The 22,371-nt window shown below is 41.3% G+C and overlaps 1 protein-coding gene across 1 annotated transcript; it reads left to right on the forward strand.

Annotated features, from left to right (window-relative positions):
* Positions 1–657: 657 nt before the first annotated feature.
* LOC134622643 (NACHT, LRR and PYD domains-containing protein 12-like) lies at positions 658–22,371 on the forward strand (the record flags this gene model as incomplete). The annotated part of the gene is made up of 6 exons (XM_063468034.1): positions 658–831; positions 2,698–2,862; positions 6,678–6,845; positions 18,753–18,908; positions 20,567–20,613; positions 20,785–22,371. Coding segments are annotated over 6 exons (1,243 nt in total), but the record flags the coding sequence as incomplete, so codon positions are not given.

Raw genomic sequence — 22,371 nt, forward strand, 5'->3', positions numbered from 1 at the left:
TTGTGCTCAACTGAAGTAGAAAAGCACTATATAAGTACCAGTTTGATAATATGTTGTTAGGACAGCTGTAAAATCCTATAGTCAGAATGTATAAGCTAAAGTCATCTTAGCTTTATGTTTACATTGTTTGAAAATCAAATTATTACAAAATGATGCCTACTGTTTATTACTTAGGTAATAAACAGTAGGCATCAGTTTGAAACTTCATCAGATCCTGCTATACTCACACGCTATGCATCAGATCATCAGGCCCCGCTAGATGGAAGAGTGGCTGTGCAGCTACAGTTTCAGACAGAAAGTCCAAGAAAATATTGCCAAAAATCATGTGATTACCAATGTAGAGTCTTCTAAAACTGACTGCTGGAAAGTTGATACTTAGTTTTGTTTTTTGTTTTTTTTTAACACATTGCAAGACTGTTTATAGTCTGAAACTTTCAATAATAAGTTAATGTATACTTTTTTTTTAAAGTACAGCTGTGAAGAAAGGAAACTGATATACAAAATCATGTCTGTAGAGACCCATTTTATGGGTTAAATTTTCCAGAAAATTTAAGGTTTCAAACACAGACTTTAAATTTGTTTGAAGATTCTTTTTTTCAGTTTCAAATTATGGAAGAATGTTAATCCCCTTTTTTATTTTATTTTTTACATTTTCAGAGTGAGTGACTGCAACCTCTCAGAGAGAAGCTGTGAAGTTCTGTCCTCAGTTCTCACCGCCCCATCCTCTACTCTTAGAGAGCTGGACATGAGTAATAACATCTTGATGGATTCTGGCGTAAAGCTTCTGTGTAGGGAACTGAAGAGTCCACACTGTCAACTGGAAAAACTCAGGTCAGAATTGTTTGAATGCTGAAGCAACGTTTATAATTGTTATTTTTTTAAAGCTACATCCACACATACACAGGTATTTTTTTTAAAATAATTTTTAAATAACAGAGATTTTCTGTTTTTGTTTAAAACATATATGCATGTGTGTGTGTGTGTATGTGTGTGTGTGTGTGTATATATATATATATATATATATATATATATATATATATATATATATATATATATATATATATATATATATATATATATATATATATATATATATATATATATATATATATATATATATATATATATATACACACACACACACACACACGTGTGTGTATACTAGGGTTGCAAAATTCCCGGAATTTTCAAAGATGGAAACTTTCCATGGGAATAAACTGGGAATTTTCAAAATTGAAGGTTGGCTCTTCTTAGGGAACTTAAATATAGTTGAGGAAAGTATATTTTAGCATAATATTGACAAAAAGATGGTCAAGTCATTGGAACAGCGGAGGGAGTTCTGCATGAAGCCAGTGCATGCAGCAGCATACATGCTGGACCCCAAATATGACAAGGGCATACTTTCTGGGGAAGAGATCAACGGTACCTATGCGGTCATTACAGCCATGTCTGACCACCTGGGTCTCGATAAAGGCAAAGTTCTAGGCAGTTTGGCAAAGTATCGAACAAAGCAAGGCCTTTGGAAAGGGGATGGAATATGGCAGTCATGCCAGCACATATCTGCAGCCACCTGGTGGAAGGGACTATGTGAATCTGAGGCCCTTGCACCTGTAGCCTCCATCCTCCTCCAAATCCCACCATCATCAGCCTCCGAGTTGCGCCTCCGAGCGCAACTGGTCACTGTTTGGGAACACCCACACAAAGGTTCGCAACAGGCTCACAAATGTGAGAGTGGAAAAGCTGGTCGGCATTTGGGCAAACCTACGGCTCTTTGAGCCTGACACAGAGCCATCCTCAACAAGGCTGGAAAGTGACACTGAAGAGGAAGGCTCAGAGTTGGATGCTGAGGAAGTGGACATGTTGTTGGATGATGATGAGGTCCAGGAAGAGTCTATTGACTGAGCAAAAATGAGAAAAGAGGATTGCTTGAAGGAAGATTTGCATGTTTAATGGGACGTTTTGGAGGATAAGTGGCATTTTTCATTTAACCTTTTGAATGGGACTTTGTGGAGATTTTTGGACAGGGGGCATTTTTGAATGAGCGGGGTTAGGGGATGGTAATATTGAACTCTGTTGTTTTTATTCATCCATGAAACAAGTTATTGAAACGTGTTCTATTCTACTGTACTTACAAATAAATCTGTTGAAATATCTGTTGAAAACATTTTGCATGGAGGTTTTCTTATGATTTCTGTTTATATTTATGCTTGGAAATAATATATTCCCAGTTAGTTCTCCTAAAGTCCCATTAATTTCCATAATTCCCATTATTTCCATGGAAAGTTTCCAATATGGAGTATAAAATTCCCATATCTGGAAACTTTCCATGGAAATTTACCGGAAACTTTTCGGAAATTTACCGGAAATTTTCCGCCCCTTTGCAACCCTAGTGTATACACATATGAGCGTGTGTATACACACGTGCATATGTGTGTGTATATCTTGTTAATACGATGTTAACGCCATAACCTCATTAATGCGGCAAATCCCCGTTAGCGAGTTAACGCGGATCGGCCCGTGTGAGGGTTGCATGGCACTAACACGTTAACGAGCTAACCACGCTAACCCGTTGATGTGTGCGTGTATAAATACGATCATGTGTGTGAATACGTACGTGTGTGTGTGTAAAGGTAGTGTTAAAGGTATGACATTTTATTATAAATATCTTCTTGTTCTTTTTTTTTTTTCTTCCCACAGACTAAGTGGCTGTGACCTCTCAGAGAGAAGCTGTGAATGTCTGTCCTCAGTTCTCAGCACCCAGTCCTCTTGTCTAAAAGCACTGGACCTGAGTAACAACAACTTGCAAGATTCAGGTTTAGAGCTACTGTGTTCCAGCTCACTTTATGAACTCAAAAGTCTCAGGTCAGATGAAGTTTTAATTTATTAAATATTTCCGACATATCACATACCGCCAATATACCACCTGCTTAACTTGTTTCCTTTTAGCTATGTCGTGATTAAAAATTTTTCAGATGTTTTAATATCCCAAATGTATCCTCCAGGGCATTTATCCATGCGCTGGAGTGAAGAGGAGTGAAAGTCAGTAAAAAGAATTAATGCATACATGTGTAAATGAGAGGGTGACTGATGTAAAAGTAAAGGTGCAAGAATGAATGGGGCATCCATCCAAAGCAATGGACAAATGCACAAGATAGTCCAGGCAGGGTTAAGCATGGAGATGAGTGCCACAGGTGATTTTTTTTTTTTTTTTTTGACGTGATGGCAGCAAGAGTGATTGTTGTGAGATCTGCTATGATGTATGGTTTGCTGATGGTGAGATGAAGAAGGCAGGAAGCTGACTTGGAAGAGGCAGAGCTGAAGATGTTAAGATTTTCATTGGGAGTGAGTAGGATGGACAAGATTAGAAATTAGTAAATCAGAGAGACATGTCAGGTTCACTGGTTTGACGACAATGTTAGAGATGAAAGGCTGTGGTAGCAGGGCTCTAGAGTGCGATGAATTTGGTTGCAAATGCAACCTAATTTCTCAATGGTGCGACTAAAAAAAATCCTAGGTCGCACCAATGCGACCAGCCGTCCAAGTAAAAGAAAAAGTCTCCACAACTACGAAAGTCTCTGTGGGGTTAAAAACGGGCACACGTTGGCTGTGTCCCAAATAAGAGACCGCACGCTTGGAGTACGCGCAGTACGCGTACTACGGACGGTGCGTACTATAAGTACGGGAAGTGCGGAAGTGAGAGGCTTGTGAAATGGGACCGTCTGGCCTTCGTCGCGCTGCTCAGGTTGCCTAGCAACCATGATACTAACCGTGAGAAACGTTTCATACAGCATTGTTTGACAGAAATGAAGGAGAAAAAATGTTTTTTGGTCATTCATTTTTTTCACGACATCACTTTGATTAGTTGAGTATCTGAGGCTGAGACCACGGGACTCTAAAACATGATTGTTGGGCTTAATTTCTGTACTGAACACTCGTGGTACCTACAACCACGATTACCGACACTAACAAGCTGATCTACAATACGGCAGCAGTGATCAGTGAGATGCTTGGCTACAAGTTGAACAGCCACAAGGGGCAGTACCCTCCATGGAGAAGGAGGCTAGAGGGCAAGATCAAAGTAGCACGGAGGGAGGTTAGCCAACTAACGGAGTTGCAGAAAGGTGCGATAAAGAAGGTGCATAAGAAATACAGCAAGCTGTCCATACCTGAGGCCTTGAAAACTGCCAAGCAAAGACTCACAGCCTTGGCCAGCCGCTTGAGGAGGTACACCAGAGAGATAGAAGGCAGGAGAATAAACCAGCTGTTCTCCACAGAACCAGCAAAGGTGTATTCTCAGTGGCAAGGGAACAATAAGAGAACAGCACCACCAAGGCTGGAGACGGAGCAATACTGGAAGAGCATATGGGAGAAGGACGCAACCCATAACGGCAATGCTCAGTGGCTAGTGGATCTGAGGGCAGACCATAGCGACCTCCCTGAACAGGGGCCAGTAACCATCACAGTGGCAGATATCCAAGAAAGGGTCTCCAGTATGAAGAGTTGGACAGCACCAGGGCCCGACATGGTTCACGCCTACTGGCTGAAGAAGCTGACTGCACTCCACGAGCGTAAAACACCAGCTACTGGTAGACAGAACAATCAGCCGAGACTGCAAGACCAGACTGACCAACCTGTGCACTGCCTGGTTTGATTACAAGAAGGCCTATGACTCAATGCCCCACAGCTGGATGCTGGAATGCCTAGAATTGTACAAGATCAACAGGACCCTAAGAGCCTTCATCAGGAACTCAATGGGGATGTGGCGTACAACACTAGAGGCCAACTCCAAGCCCATAGCACAAGTCACCATCAAGTGCGGGATCTACCAAGGAGATGCTCTGTCCCCACTGCTGTTCTGCATAGGCCTGAACCCCCTCAGTGAGATCATTAACAAGACTGGCTACGGATACTGGCTACGGATACCGACTACGGAACGGAGCGGTTGTCAGCCACCTCCTGTACATGGATGACATCAAGCTGTATGCCAAGAGTGAACGAGACATCGATTCACTGATCCACACTACCAGGATATACAGCAATGACATCGGGATGTCGTTCGGACTGGAGAAGTGTAGTCGGATGGTAACAAAGAGAGGGAAGGTAGTCAGAACTGAGGGGATCGAACTACCAGAAGGCAACATTGCAGACATAGAGGACAGTTACAAGTACCTGGGGATCCCGCAGGCGAATGGGAACCATGAAGAGGCCGCTAGAAAGGCTGCAACCACCAAATACCTGTAGAGGGTCAGGCAAGTCCTGAGGAGTCAGCTGAACGGTAAGAACAAGATCCGGGCCATCAACACCTACGCCCTGCCCGTGATCAGGTACCCTGCTGGGGTAATGGGCTGGCCAAAGGAGGAGATAGAAGCCACTGACATCAAGACAAGAAAGCTCCTTACCATGCATGGAGGGTTTCACCCCAAGTCCAGCACCCTGAGACTGTACGCTAAGCGGAAGGAAGGAGGCCGGGGACTGGTGAGTGTCAGCACCACAGTCCAGGATGAGACAACGAACATCCAAGAATACATTGGGAAGATGGCCCCAACTGACCGAGTGCTCAGTGAATACCTCAGGCAGCAGAAACCCAAGAAAGAGGAGGAAGGCGAGGAACCATCATGGAAGGACAGGCCCCTGCACGGTATGTACCACCGGCAGATAGAGGAGGTGGCTGATATCCAGAAATCCTACCAGTGGCTGGACAAAGCTGGACTGAAAGACAGCACAGAGGCACTAATCATGGCAGCACAAGAACAAGCTCTGAGTACAAGATCCATAGAGGCTGGGGTCTATCACACCAGGCAAGACCCCAGGTGCAGGCTGTGTAAAGATGCCCCAGAGACAATCCAGCACATAACAGCAGGGTGCAAGATGCTAGCAGGCAAGGCATACATGGAACGCCATAACCAAGTGGCCGGCATAGTGTACAGGAACATCTGTGCCGAGTATAACCTGGAAGTCCCAAGGTCAAAATGGGAGACGCCCCCAAGGGTGGTGGAGAATGACCGAGCTAAGATCCTGTGGGACTTCCAGATACAGACGGACAAAATGGTGGTGGCTAACCAACCGGACATAGTGGTGGTAGACAAACAGAAGAAGACGGCTGTAGTGATCGATGTAGCGGTTCCGAATGACAGCAACATCAGGAAGAAGGAACACGAGAAGCTGGAGAAATACCAAGGGCTCAGAGAAGAGCTCGAGAGGATGTGGAGGGTGAAGGTAACAGTGGTCCCCGTGGTAATCGGAGCACTAGGTGCGGTGACTCCCAAGCTAGGCGAGTGGCTCCAGCAGATCCCGGGAACAACATCGGAGATCTCTGTCCAGAAGAGCGCAGTCCTGGGAACAGCTAAGATACTGCGCAGGACCCTCAAGCTCCCAGGCCTCTGGTAGAGGACCCGAGCTTGAAGGATAAACTGTATGTATGTATGTATGTATGTGTGTATGTATATGTGTATGTATGTATGTATATGTGTGTGTATGTATATGTGTATATATATTTAAAACCCTGGTCTCTCACTTGTAACAAATACATGACATATAGTGAAGCGTGGGAAGAGGTCATTTATTGCAGTCTAAGACATGTTTCTTCTGTGTGTTTTTAAGAATATAGACTTAACATGTAGATTTAAGGGTAATCAGGAAAAAAAATTTATTTGTGTTGTTTGTTGTTTTATCTTCAGACTCGGCAACTGTAACCTCTCAGAAAAGAGCTGTGAAATTTTGTCATCAGTTCTAAGTTCCCAGTCCTGTAGTCTACGGGAGCTGGACCTGAGTAACAATGACTTGAAGGACTCGGGACTGAAGGTGCTATCTGTTGGAGTGGGAAATCAACAACTAGAGAAACTCAGGTCAGTTTTCATAAAAGTGATTTAAGGTAGAATCAATATTCTTTACCTAATTTTTTGTGTGTGTGTGTATAATATGACATTGGCTTGTCCTCTCAGCTTCATGTTCTCTTTGTAGCATTTATTTTTTTCTTTAGACTGATGTTCTGCTGGCTGCAAACCTTGAATTAGCTGTAGGTGGTTTCCACCACCTTCTCTTCCTTCCTGAGTCTTCTGATTCTAAGCTTTATGTCATTTAGTCAGTTAAAAGTTAATTATTTAGGGCCCATCCATAAAGAAATACCAAGACCTTCAGGTCTGGTGGTCAGTGTTCAAACACACCGGGCAACAAATGTCAATCTGCAGGCCCAGCACTTGTATACAGGAAAACTGGGTTGGCTCGCTGTTAGGGCTGGGCCATATTATACCATTCACGGTAATACCAGTACAATGTTACGCAATGATAAGAAAATAAAATACTGCAATAGAATATGGGTAAAACGGGATGCGCAGTGCCTTTGTTTTCATACGCACATGGTCGAAAAAGCATGACGGCAACGGAGAATGAGAAGGGGGAAAGCGGATCGTTGAGTGAAATGGGTGAGCCAGAATTGATTTGTAAAAATGGTGCAACTTCAGTGATGTCTAACTGGTTTAGTGTTTGTCCTTCAGATACTCACCAAAGCACATTTTTTGTAGAACATGCAAGCGGGCTATTGTTATCACCGTATTTGTCGGACTATAATGTGCTCCTAAAAGCCTTCAATTTTCTCTAAAATCGACAGTGCACCTTATAATCCAGTGTGCCTGATGTATGAATTCTGGTTGTGCTTTGTCAAGAGATGTATTCTAAGACAGCGGTCCCCAACCTTTTTTGCGCCACGGACCGGTTTATGCCTGACAATAAGGTGTCGCGGATAAATACAACAAAATAAAACTAGTACCGGTACCGAAAAAAAGAAGATTTATTCATAACACACGTGAAAAGACCCAGGAAAACCGAGTTAACAATAAAAACGATAACAAAATAACGCTGAAAACCGATAAAAACCCTGAAAACCATACATTTCACACCTGAGCCTCAACTCTCGCGGCCCGGTACCAAACGACTCACGGACCGGTACCGGTCCGAGGCCCGGGGGTTGGGGACCACTGTTCTAAGACACTTCTTCAGCTTCGAATCAGAGAGGAGAAACACACAGTTTTACTTGCAGCAACGGGAGCTCTCAGAGCGCCCGCATGGAAGTGAGGGCTCCAAGAATCCGCTCTCACATTGCCCTGGTCTTTATTATATACATCGGTGGGCGTGTTTGTTCATTACATTGGAATGTGGATGCGTATGTGTGTGGGGGGGGGGGGGTGTGTGTGTGTGTGTGTGTGTGTGTGTGTGTGTTCAGGGTGTCACCCCATAAAGACTTCCCTAAACCTGCTGGTCTGGAAGTCCAACAGTTCATCTAAACAAAAGGCACTTAGCCTAAAACAGACATAGATACGTTTTTCCTACCATAAAACAATAAAAGAAGGTACGACCTCTCCCATGCTCCCAGGATGTGGGTGTGAATGCCAGAACACTCTGGAATGCACACAAAGCCTTTGCAGACTATTAAGGATTCACACATCCTATCACTACACAATCGATTATACACCTCTAAACATATATGGAAACTTGTATCATTAAAAGATTATACTGACTACTAAGTACAATTTTCCATTGACATGCTTACTGACCTCAAACCAAATTTATGTGTTACACAGCGCTCAAAAATCTGTCAAAAAATGTTTTAGTACGACTTTGGTAAGCTACGAAGCCGCACCACTTGATGGATTGTCGGAGCATGACAGCTACCGTAGTCAGGAGCCTGGTGGCGTAATCTTGGTCCAAAACTCTGTCCGCTTCAAGTCCCAAAGTCACTCGAACACTGCGGCACACTGAGAGTTAAAAACTGTCTAAATTCTTTCTTCTTTAATAACATGATCAGCATTGCTGCTTTACTAGGTGTAACAATTTAGTTTAACATCCAAGCATCCGTGGGCATGGTCAGTTTCTCGATTGACGAGTTAGCTCTTCTGTGTATACATAAACAGGGTGTACCTTTAAGACCAATCGTCTCTATGATCAACTCAGTCACCTATAACAGCTCCAAGTTTCTGGCTTCGATCCTCAACCTGCTGGTAGGCAGCTCTGAACACCACATCCACAACACTTTGGATTTTGTTGAGAAGGTGAGGGATGCCATTAAGGAGGATGTGGATGTAACTACATATTAACTACAATTAATCTCACACTTTCCTTTGACAAAGGTTTGCCAAAGTAGTCCTGAACTCATGTGTTGATATCGCTTGTAGATGAATGACTATTCTTGATGCAGTGCCGCCTGAGGAATCAGAGATCACGGTTGTTCAGCTTAGGCTCGCGCCCTTGTCCTTTAAGCACTGAAATTCCTCCATATATCTTTGAGGAACATTGTTTTTAAACATTTTAATAATTTTCTCACATATTTTAGGCAAACTGGCAATCCTTGGCCCATCTTTGCTCCTAAAGGAATAGAACTTTCTTGGGTGCTGCTTTTGTACAAAATCATAATTACAATCACCTCTTGGCATGACCTGTTTCAAATCACATCATTATTTAACCGATTTACCTGATTATTAACCCTAAATTGCTCCTGTCCCAACTTTTTTTTTTGGAATGTGTTGCCGCTCTGAATGACAGTAAAAGATGTATATTTACAAATGAAATGAAGTTGACCAGACAAAACATGAAATAATTTGTGTTCATATTGCCTGCAATGAAACACAAGTCAAAGTAAATTTAGAAATAACTACTTTCTTTATTTGTGTTTTCCATACTGTCCCAACTTTTTCTGATTGGGGTTGTATTTTAAGTCAGATGTTTAGTGACCAGTGGCTCCTGTGTGTTGCACCACCCACACAAACGCCCAAATCCAAACTCTCAGTGTGAGATTTCTTATTCTTTATATTTTCTGATTCACTGCACTGGTTAGTTTAAACATATTTATATTTAATTGGATTGTATTCTAATCAGTATTAAGCAACTGAGCACAATTAACCCTCAATAGAACCACATACAAGTTATGGTAACTTATAATTTAGTTAATATGTTTTGTTTTGTTATATTTTAATTAGTACTAAGTAGTGCTGTCAATAGATAAAAAAATTACTAATTAATCTCACACTTTCCTGTCATTAATCACAATTAATCGCAATTACTTGATCAATAGCCTGGCTCCAATTACACTTTTTCAACTTTATATTTAAGCTTGTAACTGACATTTATGTAATATAATAAAGTAAATGGAAAAAATAATGTATGCCTAAATTCAAAGAGAATTTGAATAGATTTCTTCAATCTCTTAGCACAGGTTATCTCCTGTGAAATACAACTTTTTAAAAAAAAAACCTATATACTAATAGGTAATAGGTATAATATATATTAGTGCTGTAATCATATTCATCACAGGGTTACTGTGGATTAATTTTAATTTATCACGATTAAATCTCATTCATTTTTATTCTGTATTAATCACATTTCATTTTGCATGAGCAAACAGAAAAAAGGGAAATACGCATTTAACATTTTTACTGAACATCTTGAACATTCATGTTAACAAACACTTTGTAAAAATGTATCCAGCCTCTCTGTGTCACTCTTGGGGAGGCACTTCCAGTCCTTAAACGAGGAACCAAAGCTATGTAAAGCACAGATTCTCAACGATATTAATAGGTCTGCAGTTTGCTGCAATTCGTTTGGAAATTGTGTCAGTCAATATGTCCGAGGTAGACTTACTGAGTCACTGATGCTCTGTGAGTGGTTTGTCGCAAGCTGGGTGACGCATTATCTAAAGTGCTAGCAGCATCCCCGGCTAACGTATGCTTCCCGTCAATGGGATATTTTAAGCTGGAAGTGCTTCGGTGAAAAGAAAATTCCTTCTTGCACAATGTGCATAATACTTTATGTCGGCGACTGTTCCGTCTTTTTATTTTTTAATACTCAAATTTCCCATTGAGATGGCCAATGTGCGTTTATCATCTTCCAAATTGAGTTGATTTGTTCAGCTGCCCGTCACTACCAGATCTACTGCCCATTTGTGAATGTGCAAAGGGAACTCTACTTGGACAGAAACATTTCAGGGGTTTTTGAGTCATTCTGGACTCGAGAGCCGTTAATGGCGTTAATTTATTTTTTTTTTATCGCATTAATCGTGATGACGGCTTAATCTGCGTTAATGCATGCATTGATTTTGACAGCACTAGTACTAAGCAATTGTTAATGGTTAATGGGGGTGGCTGTAGCTCAGGAGGTAGAGCAGGTCACCTACTGATCGGAAGGTTGGAGGTTCGATCCCAGGCTCCTCCAGTGCCAAGTGTCTTTGGGCAATATACTAACCCCAAGTTGCTCTCCGATGCATCCATCGGAGTATGAATGTGTGTGAGTGTAGTTAGAAAGCACTCAGTATAGAGGTAGTGCTTGTGAGAATGGGTGTGACTGGGTGAATGTGGCGTGTTGTATAGAGCGCTTCGAGTACTCCGGGAGAGTAGAAAAGTGCTATGTAAGAATCAGTCCATTTACCATTTAACCATCAGTAAAACCACATATAAATTGTGGTTCTCTGTGTTTAACAATTCCAACACTTAATACATTTTTTTTCTGATTCTGGATTATGTGTATCTTGATTGGCAACACATTTTTTATTTTCCTGTATTCCTTTAGATGCACACAAACTGCCATGGCTGAAGCTGGCTCATGTCCACGCGCGCGCGCGCGCGCGCACACACACACACACACACACACACACACACACACACACACACACAAAACTCAGACAATGAGTAGTGAAAATGACTCTTCTAAACTAATTTCTCATTTAAAAAATTAGTGAATTTATACTCAGAGTAATGAAGATGGTTTACAATTAGATTATGTAGAGAATATTAAATTACTACTTAGTTGTAACAATGCTCATTGGCAAAAAATTTAATACCATTGTGAAGCCAATTTATTTCCCCTTAAATGGTGCTAGATTTGTAAAGTTGGTGCATTTATGGTTGCCACTGCCAAACAGGTTATTCTGCTTTTGACTGTTCTTTGGTGTTGTTTATTGGATTTGATAATTGAAGTCATAGGATAATTGAAGTCATAGGATAGTGTTCTCTGCATCTTCTCCACATTTTAACCCTATGATCCAACTGCCATACACTTACAAAAATAAAAAACATAGAAAACATTAAAAATACAGTACAATATGCTGTGTAATTGTGAAGGCTTCATTCATTTTGGTCAATACTAAAATTATACGTCAACAAGTTTGGCCTTCGGTAACCAGATAAAGAACGTTATAGATAATTACTAGCATTAGCTGTCTGTTTCTTTTCTCTTTAGAGCTGTGACTAATAGGTAAAGTCAATGATGTAGAGCAGCGGTCCCCAACCTGTTTTGCACCACGGACCAGTTTATGCCCGACAATATTTTCACGGACCGGCCTTTAAGGTGTCGCGGATAAATACAACAAAATAAAACTAGTGCCGGTACCGAAAAAAAGAAGATTTATTCATAACACACGTGAAAAGACCCAGGAAAACCGAGTTAACGATAAAAACGATAACAGAATAACGCTGAAAACCGATAAAAACCCTGAAAACCATACATTTCACACCTGAGCCTCAACTCTCGCGGCCCGGTACCAAACGACTCACGGACTGGTACCGGTCCGAGGCCCGGGGGTTGGGGACCGCTGATGTAGAGAACTGCAAGAAATAAACACCTGAAAGCATTGAGCGATCCACAGCTAAGACTTGTGCACAGAAGTATGCAGTACCTGCAGATTTAAACATGTTCAGTTGTTTCATTTAACAACCTGACTTTAGATAAGTGACTGTGACAACATAAAAGTTTTATTCAGATTAACTCCTTGTGCAGAGAGCAATTACAGATGTTATGCATTTTAAATAAACACAGAAAATGATCCTTGTTGTCTTTGCTTAATGACCTGTTTTAGTCTTGACACTCCACTATGCTGGCATTGCATCTTTGAACATATTGTTTGTGGGTCAATTTGAATGCTCCAACTGCAAGTGTGGCCACTCAGGCTCTACTGAACTTGGTGATAAAGCCAGGGGCAGATGGGTCACACGTTTATCTGGTTGTAGGCTATGGCACTTGGCCACAGCGAAACACAACAGTCAGATAAGCATGTCTCTTAACAGGTGCCATTTTGGGGTCCTCATAGACAAACACACTTTAATATTATGTTGAAGCAGAGAACGTATTACTCCGCAAGGCTTCTGACTACGATAGTGTAATGCTCTAACAATGCATTGAGGGGTGCAGCTTCGCAGGTTACCAAAGTCAAACTAAAACATTCTGACAGATATTTGAGCGCCCTGTATCACATAAAATTGGTTCGAGGTCAGTAAGCACAACCAGAATTAATACGTAAGGAAACTGGAGTAATAAAATATACGAGGGGAATGATAACAAAAAGATGATTCCCTGCCTGGTGATGTATATTTGTTTGCCATTTTCATGGTCGCCTCGGGCATGAGAATATCACCTAGTAAACTAAAGACGGTTTTTAATATTTTATTATTCAGTTCAGTTCAATTTTATTTATACAGCGCCAAATCACAACAGTCACCTCAAGGCACTTTATATTGTAAGATAGACCCTAGACCCTACAATAATATATACAGAACCCAACAATCATATGACCCCCTATGAGCAAGCACTTTGGCGACAGTGTGAAGGAAAAACTCCCTTTTAACAGGAAGAAACCTCTGGCAGAACCAGGCTCAGGGAGGGGCGGGGCCATCTGCTGCGACTGGTTGGAGTGAGAGAAGGAGAACAGGATAAAAGACATGCTGTGGAAGAGAGACAGAGGTTATTAACATGTTAGGATTGAATGCAGAGAGGTCTCTTAATACATAGTGAGTGAGAAAGGTGACTGAAGAAGAAATACTTAATGCACCGTGGGAATCCCCCAGAAGCTTAGACCTATTGCACTGTAACTAAGAAAGGATTCCGGATCACCTCAGCCAGCCCTAAGTATATGGTTTATCAAAAACGTAAGATTTAAGCATAATGTTAATAACAGAGTGCTTGTCTGCCTCCCGAATCAAAACTGGGAGCTGGTTCCACAGAAGAGGGTCCTGAAAGCTGCTAGTTTTAGCTTTCAGGTCATTAAGATGAGATTGGGCCTTTTCAGTGAGTTTTTTGGACATCCTGATAATAATGAATTACAGTAGTCCAGCCTAGAAGTAATAAATGCATGAACTAGTTTTTCAGCATCACTCTGTGAAAGGATGTTTTGTAATTTTAAAGATGTTGCACAAATTGAAGAAATCGGTCCTACATATTTTTTTAATATGCGCTGTGGCGGAGGTGTGGTCTCTGGCTCAGCTGCAGGGGAGTGGTGGTGGTGTGAGCTCAAGGGGCAGCCAAGGAGGTTAGAGGGACAGGTGCACAGAATCAAACTGAGGTTGCTCTCTTTATATAGTGAAGAGCAAAGTTGCACACCGATTCAATATTGATTTTAGTGACCTCCGATTGACGTTACCGGGTGTCATTACTGCCGACATGAATTATAATTGTACTGAATTTACGTTTACCCTTAGCTAGACGTTTTAAATTTCCCTCAATATCACCTGCTCTGGCCCCAGAAGACAACTGAATGTGGAAGCTGATGTCTCTAGTTTCACATGTCTTGGAACAGAATCACCAATTACGAGAGTTTGACCCCCGGCGGGTGTGTCGCAGAGTGGGGAAAAACGGTTAGACATATGAACAGGTTGGTGGTGTACCTGGAGCTTCTTTTTAAGACTATGCTTCCTCCTCACCGTCACCCAGACGCCCTCTTTCCCCGGCTGCTGGGGGAATGCCAGGAGAACAGGTAGCGGGGCCTACGCTACCTTCACCTTACCGGCTACAGGGGCCTGGCTAGCTACAGGTGTAATAAGGGTGTGAAGCTGAGTTTCCAATTCAGTAATCCTGGCTTCCAGAGCTGCAAATATGCTACATTTCTTCCAAAGGAAGCCGAGGAGTAACTAAACATCTGACACAATGAGCAGGAAAGTGCAGGAGGGACAGGATAAGAGGCCATGCGGCTAGTACTAGCTAAGCTAATGAAACTCCAAAGACACAGCAAGTGAATAATTTGACTATAAATTAGTGTGCTTAGGTTGAAGCACGTGAAGATTACACGGTGAAATAAGAAGTTATCTATAAGTTTTTTATTAAATTGCTATGCAGATTAATCTTGCATTCACAGCATGTGGGTGAAAAAAAAGTGAATTACATGCAGGCATCTTAATATTGCCATGGCAATTTATACTCTGGTTATGGTAAAAACCATTTTAAACATCATACGTGGAAATCACGCGATACATGAGTGTATTCGATATATTGCCCACTCTTACACAGGTGTGACTTGTCAGGGTTTATTTGTGGAATTTCTTGCCTTCTTAATAGGGTTGGAACAATCAGTTGTGTTGTGCAGAAGTCAGGTCGGTACACAGCTTACAGCTCTAATTGACAACTGTTAGAATTTATATTATGACAAGAACCACAACGAGTTTCAGTCCAGAAGGGGATTCCATGATGCACCAACATGTTGTTCACAGTGGTGTTGAGTTTTCAACAATTTTTCCAAGCTATTTTCAGAAATGAGAAGGGGAGGCTCCTTCCTGTTACAACATGACTCAAGGTGCATAAGCACATGAATGAGAGAGTTTGGTGTGGAAAAACCTGACTGGTCTGCCTGGACAACCCGATAGAACACCTGGAGGAATGATTTGGAGTGGAGACCGCAAGCTAAGCATTCTTGTCCAGTGCCTACCTCACAAATGCGCTTCTGGAAGAATGGACAAAAACTGATAAATTTTAGCCTTAATTTCCTTAGGGACTAATAAAACATTGATTCTGATTATTTGGTCAGAGTTCAAATTCAAATTCAAATTTATTTGTCACACACACAACCATACACAGTATGACATGAGGTGAAATGCTTGTAGCTGTGCAATGCCCGACCATTAAATGACAGTGGTTTTACAGTATTTACAATTTACAGGTTATTACAAAATTTACAGATTTAACTTAGAAATTTACAGAAAAAATGTGCAAATAGAAGAAAGAGATTATAAATTATAGGAAGTGTGCATGAAGAAAAACCAGAGTGCGTGTGGTAATGTGATGTGTGGGAGAGTCCAGTCTTATAGTGATGTGATGTGTGTGGGAGAGTCCAGTCCTACACCTGGTTCAGGGCCCGAATAGCCTGGGGGAAGAAGCTCCTCCTCATTCTCTCTGTTTTGGCCTTAAGGGAGCGGAAGCACTTCCCAGACCTCAACAGTGAGAAGAGTCCATTGTTGGGATGGGAGAGGTCCATCATAATCTTCCTAGCTTTGGACTTGCACCGCTTGGTGTAGATGGACAGCAGGTCAGGGAGCTCTGATTGAATGATGCGTTCGGCCGAGCGCACCACTCTTTGCAGATCTCGTCTGTCCTGCTTGGTGCTGTTCCCAAACCAGGTGCAGATGTTCCCCGTCAGGACGCTCTCGATGGTGCAGGAGTAAAAGTTCTTGAGCACCTTCAGTGGCAGATGGAAGTCTCTAAGTCTTCTGAGGAAGAAGAGACGCTGACGGGCTTTCTTAACCAGGGTGTTGATGTGACAGGACCATGACGGGTCCTGAGTGATGTGGACACCCAGGTATCGGAAACTGTCCACTCTCTCCACTGGCATGCCACTGATGATGAGGGGCTTGTAATTCCTCGCCTGCTTTGTAGTGAAGTCCACGATCAGCTCCTTAGTCTTGCTGACATTTAGGAGGAGGTTATTCTCCTGGCACTAGGTCTCCAGGTTAATAATCTCCTCCAGGTAGGCCGTCTCGATGTTGTCGGAGATCAGCCCTACAACAACAGTGTCGTCAGCAAACTTGACAATGGAGGTGGTGTCTGATGTGGCTACACAGTCATAAGTGTACAGTGAGTACAGCAGGGGGCTTAAAACACAGCCCTGAGGCACTCCAGTGCTGAGTGAGATGGAGGGGGAGACTTGTTTCCCCACCCTCACTGATTGGGGTCTGTCTGTGAGGAAGTTGAGGATCCACTGACACAGTGATGAGCTGAGTCCCAGATCCGTCAACTTGGTGAAAAGCTTAGAGGGAATTATTGTGTTGAATGATGAACTGTAGTCCACGAACAGCATCCTAACATAATTCCCTCTGCCAGTGTCCAGGTGACTCAGGGAAGTGTGGAGCAGGTGAGCTATGGCATCATCTGTGGAATGATTAGTCCGGTAAGCAAACTGAAGTGAGTCGATGGTGGCAGGAAGTGAAGAAGTGATGTGATCTCTCATCAGTCTTTCAAAACACTTCATCACAATTGAAGTCAGTGCTACTGGACGGTAGTCATTGTGGCAAGCGGGCTGTTGTTTCTTTGGAACAGGGACAATGATGGACTGTTTGAGGTTGCTTCAAGACATTAAGAACATTAGCTAAATTAAATGACACAATATATTGCAAAGTTGAAAAATATAAATAAATTGCTCTAATACATACTAATAGCTCGAATTCCCTCTGGGTGACGCCTCCGCTGCATTTCCTGCAGGACTGAGAGGAGGAGAGCCACCTTTGTCCCCAAAGCCCACCCTGCTTTTTAACTCCAGCCAATAAGACCATTTCCCACACCCATAAACATAAACTACTCTACACTCTTTTTTATACTGCCTACACTTTATTTACTTTTAGTCACTTACAGTTATTTATTCACCTTTCAGTCACTTTAATTTTTAAAACTGTGTAATTTTAAAACTGTATATACTGTATATTCTGTCTATTTATTATTTCACTCCTATTGCCTGTTCTTATTGTCCTTATCTTCAACGTCATGCTGCTCTGTTGTTTGTTAATTGCCACTTGTGGATAAATAAAGTTTCTGATTCTGAATTAAAATTATCACAGTTGACATTGAGGTGCTCCTCTTCTCATACTGTTAAACTTTATTTTTTCTGTAGAGGATGTAAAGAAATTAATAATGATGGAGTATCTTAAATGAAGTAGTCTTATGAGGTGGAACAGCCACTGCCGGCAATATCAGGAAAATTTGTGCACGGTCATATGATGGACTACAAAGAGATTTCTCGTGCTGGTAACTTTTCTAAGTATTTAAGTAATGGTTTCCAGTAAGTAAAAAATCTATCCAACGAGCCTCTGAGGGAGAATTTTATCTTCTCCAATTTTAGAAGTCCTAAGATGTCATGTAGCCAGGCTTTGATTAATGGTGGCTGAGATCTTTTCCACGACAACAAAATTCTTTTTCGGGCAATAAGAGAAGCAAAGGCAATAAGGTTATTTTGGATAACTGTGATAAGGTTATTTTGTGGTTTGCCAAAAATAGCAATATGTGGAGTCAGAGTTCAATTTATACCTAATATCTGAGTATCTGAAATTATTTTAAAGAATTAATGCCAAATTCAGACAGCCTGGGACACGCCCAAAACATATGAGTAAAATTGTGAGGTGTCTGTGATCATCTGTTATATTTATCATCAACTTTATCTGGATATAATTTTGACAATTTTTCTTCACTGTAGTGTAGTCTGTGGAAAACTCTAGTTGTGCCACACTTTCATTAATACAATTTAATAAATTGTATTAATGAAAGTGTGGCACAACTAGAGGATGAATTAATGGACCCTACAGCTCCCTCCCAGAAAGACTCTGAAAAACTCATCTACCTCTGGAACACCACTGACACCACGACCTTGCTATCTGTTTGAGAAACTGCGATGGGCTCAACTGAATATTTTAGAAACTGATATTTACTGCCAAGGTTTACCTAAAAGAAAAAATCAGATTCAATTTCCTTTACATTATTTATAACAACATAATCATATCATGTTTGTTGTTTTATGTCTCCAGTCTATCAGGCTGTTTGATCACAGAGGAAGGCTGTGATTCTCTGGCCTCAGCTTTGAGTTCCAACCCTTCCCATCTGAAAGAGCTGGACCTGAGTTACAATCATCCAGGAGAGGCAGGAGTGAAGCTGAAAAGGCTACTGAGACAGGTCACGGTCAGGTATGAAGATACCTGCTTCAGACACAGTGTCTGATAGAGCTGGAAAAACTTTCCATTTGACCCCATTTACTTTACACGGAATATTATTGTGTTAGAAATTTAACAATTGTGTCAAGTTTTAGATTTTTTATTTTTATTTTAGATATCTGCAGCTGCAGGTCTGGACATCCTTCATTTAAGTACAGTCATAGCAGCAGAGCTAATGTCTGAACTACAGCACTGACTTTAATAAATATTCTGGCTCAGTCAGATTTCTTTACTCAGGCTAAATTCATTCATGTGCATGGATTATCTAATGGATACTGACTATCCCTGACAGCTGACTGCTCGTCCTAGCTAGTTAGCTAGGATGAGCAGTGGTCATGTCATGCCTTCATGATTGATGGTCACTTTTATAGAAATTCTAACCCTGACTATTTTGCTCAAGTGCGTAGCTTGGATGAGTGGTGTAATTCTTGTTATTTGTTGATTTTTGTCAGCAATGCAAAAGAACCTGTTTGAAAGTACCTGTGTATTCAATAGCTCAGTCTTGTATCGTAACCTGACTTTGGCAAATAGGAACAAACTGGACAGGATTGCCAAAACTACTGGAAAAATCACTGGTCGACAACGAATGCACAAACGTGTAGATGCATGGCACTAATGTAATTGTTGCAAATGTTCCAAATGATGAAGTGCAATCGGCTAGTATCAAATTGATATCAATAATGCGATAGAGATTCATTAAATCTTGAAATCAATTTTGAATATACATTTATTTTGCCAGAGATGCCAGAATCTCACCTTAAAGCTCACAAAGCTATTTCAAAAACGGCCAAACAGCTGAAACGGCAAACGATTAAGGAGGGGCTAAATGAATTCTGCAAAAAGATGTAAACACAAAGCGTGACCTGACAGTTCTCTGTCAAAAATATCTTGTTGATCATAAGGTGGAGATAACATACTGTGGCATTTATATGTTGATTGAATAATTTGTTTCACATGTGGAAATATTTGCAAAGAATTACACACCGTCTATAAAATATGTGTTATGTCCAATAGGGCAATTGGACAAATATATCAACGATAGGCTGAGCTTATCATTAATCGTTTTTACAAGAGCAATTTATTTATTTATTTGAAGTTAATAGAAGCAGTCAATGGAAAAAATAATAGTGCAGTTTCAACGACACCCTCTTTCAGCTGTGAACAAATGCACCCTCCTTAGAGTGCGCCCAAATGCAGCGATTCATTTACTAAAACTCATGACAGAAAGAAAGAAAGGCAGTAGCCCATGTTCAGAAAAAAACATTTGGATGTTGGACACGTGCATGCCCATGCAAGTTACTCATGTTTGAGTCCTTTCCTCGCACTATGTCTGCAGAAGCGGCACACCGGTTTGGTTACATTCTTAGGTTTACCTCTTTCATCCGGTTTAAAGCCAAAGAAATCCCAAATTGACTTTATATTTTTTGGGGCAATTAGTTCATCCATGTTTGGACTTCTGTGTTGTAAATGCACAAATCCGTGCATGATTACATTGCTCTGCCCATCAAAAAGTCTGTGCATGCACAAATATATTGCCCATCTTAAGATTGTTGATTGGAAAATTTTTACATATCACCTAACCCTAATGTCCAAGCTAAAACTGACTGGTCTGATCCCCCTCCTCCTTTCAGGGTGGAGCCTGCTGGAGTCCGATGGTTGAGACCAGGTCTGAGGAAATGTAAGTGTGTTTTTAATGTGATCCATGAAAACAAAGCAGCACACATTCAGCCACCTTCAAGTTGTCACATCACTCACGTCTCTGATGTCAGGAGTAATCATCAAAGTGTCAATCAATGAACAGATGATGGATCAATAACTGTAGCTGGATTGTGTTTGTTCTCTCCATCAGATTCCTGTCAACTCACAATCGACACAAACACAGTAAATAAAAACCTCAAACTGTCTAACAACAACAGGAAGGTGACATGTGTGGAGGACGATCAGTCATATCCTGATCATCCAGACAGATTTGACCGCTTTCAGCTGCTGTGTAGAAATGGTCTGACTGCTCGCTGTTACTGGGAGGTCGAGTGGAGAGGAGAGGTTGATATATCAGTGAGTCACAGAAGAATCAGAAGGAAAGGAGAGAGTGACTGTGTCTTTGGATGCAATGATCAGTCCTGGAGTCTGAGATGCTCTGATGATCCTGGTCGTCACACTTTCTTTCACAATAATAGAGAAACATCTTCTTCCTTCTCTTCCTCTGATTCTCATAGAGTAGCAGTGTATGTGGATCATCCTGCTGGCACTCTGTCCTTCTACAGAGTCTCCTCTGAAACGCTGATCCACCTCCATACCTTCAGCACCACGTTCACTGGACCTCTTTATGCTGGATTTGGAGTGTGGTTCTTTCATTCCTCAGTGACAATGTGTTCAATTTAGTATACAAATCACCAGGGCTGTGCAATATGACCAAAATCTCATATCCCGATATAAGACATTTATCATCATGACAACGCTATAAATCACAAAAATGTAACATTTTCTGTAAATTCTGTGAATCTCGGGCAGCTCAACTTGCGTGAAGCTTTTCTAGCTGGGAGCCATGTACCTGGAGTCGAGTGTTTTGACCGATGCCTGAAACTGTACATTTTTTAGACATAAGTTGTAACGGCTGCCGTTTTCTTTGTGAGTACTTATTACATGGCAAGCTGCAGGAAAAAGCCTATTTTAATATTTGAGTCTAAGGTTTATTTTGAGCACCTGACAGCTCTTTTTTGCTTCTCATCCGTAAACTGTCTTGTCCACGCTACAGAGGTATCCCCACTATAGTGACCATGAAAATGATGAAAAAATATTGCCATAAACAGTTTATTTTGTGACACCACGAAACAAATGATAGCGTAAAATGAAACGATTGACATTTTTATATCGTCATCCGATATATATCATTATATCGAAAAGCCCTACAAATCACCTTCTGTAAGAGAAACAGTGTTTGTATTTACACTGTCAGTAGAAGTACTAATTTGACATTTCGATTGTGCCAAACCTCAACAACACAGTGAATATCTTGATTTGACCTGTGTTGTAGTTTTGTGTCATAGGTTTCATAATGACAACAGTGTGGAGAGTTGAGTTTAACTAGACATTGTTAATATCAGCAGTGGCCGTCAAAAGGGCGGGAGTCTGCCGTGCTGCTTTTATAAATCAACATCCTATTGTATTTTCCTCATTTCACAAACACACTCTTGTGAATGCCAAGTGGTAGATGTCCTACTCTACTGAGTGAGCTACACCACATGTTTGAATGTCACCACACCAGGTGCTATTCAAACATGTGTCCGTGTATCAGGGTTTGTGCTGTTTAAAGTTGGGTTGGAAAAAGTCTTATAAAATGCTTGAAATGGTAATTTAAATTATCTCACAATAACTGTCAGTATGAGTGTACAATTTGATGATTAGATGGTGTGAGATTATTATACTATTACAGTGG

Source organism: Pelmatolapia mariae, unplaced genomic scaffold (genome assembly GCF_036321145.2).
Source record: "Pelmatolapia mariae isolate MD_Pm_ZW unplaced genomic scaffold, Pm_UMD_F_2 NODE_ptg000111l+_length_71928_cov_1, whole genome shotgun sequence".
NCBI classification, from domain to species: domain Eukaryota; kingdom Metazoa; phylum Chordata; class Actinopteri; order Cichliformes; family Cichlidae; genus Pelmatolapia; species Pelmatolapia mariae.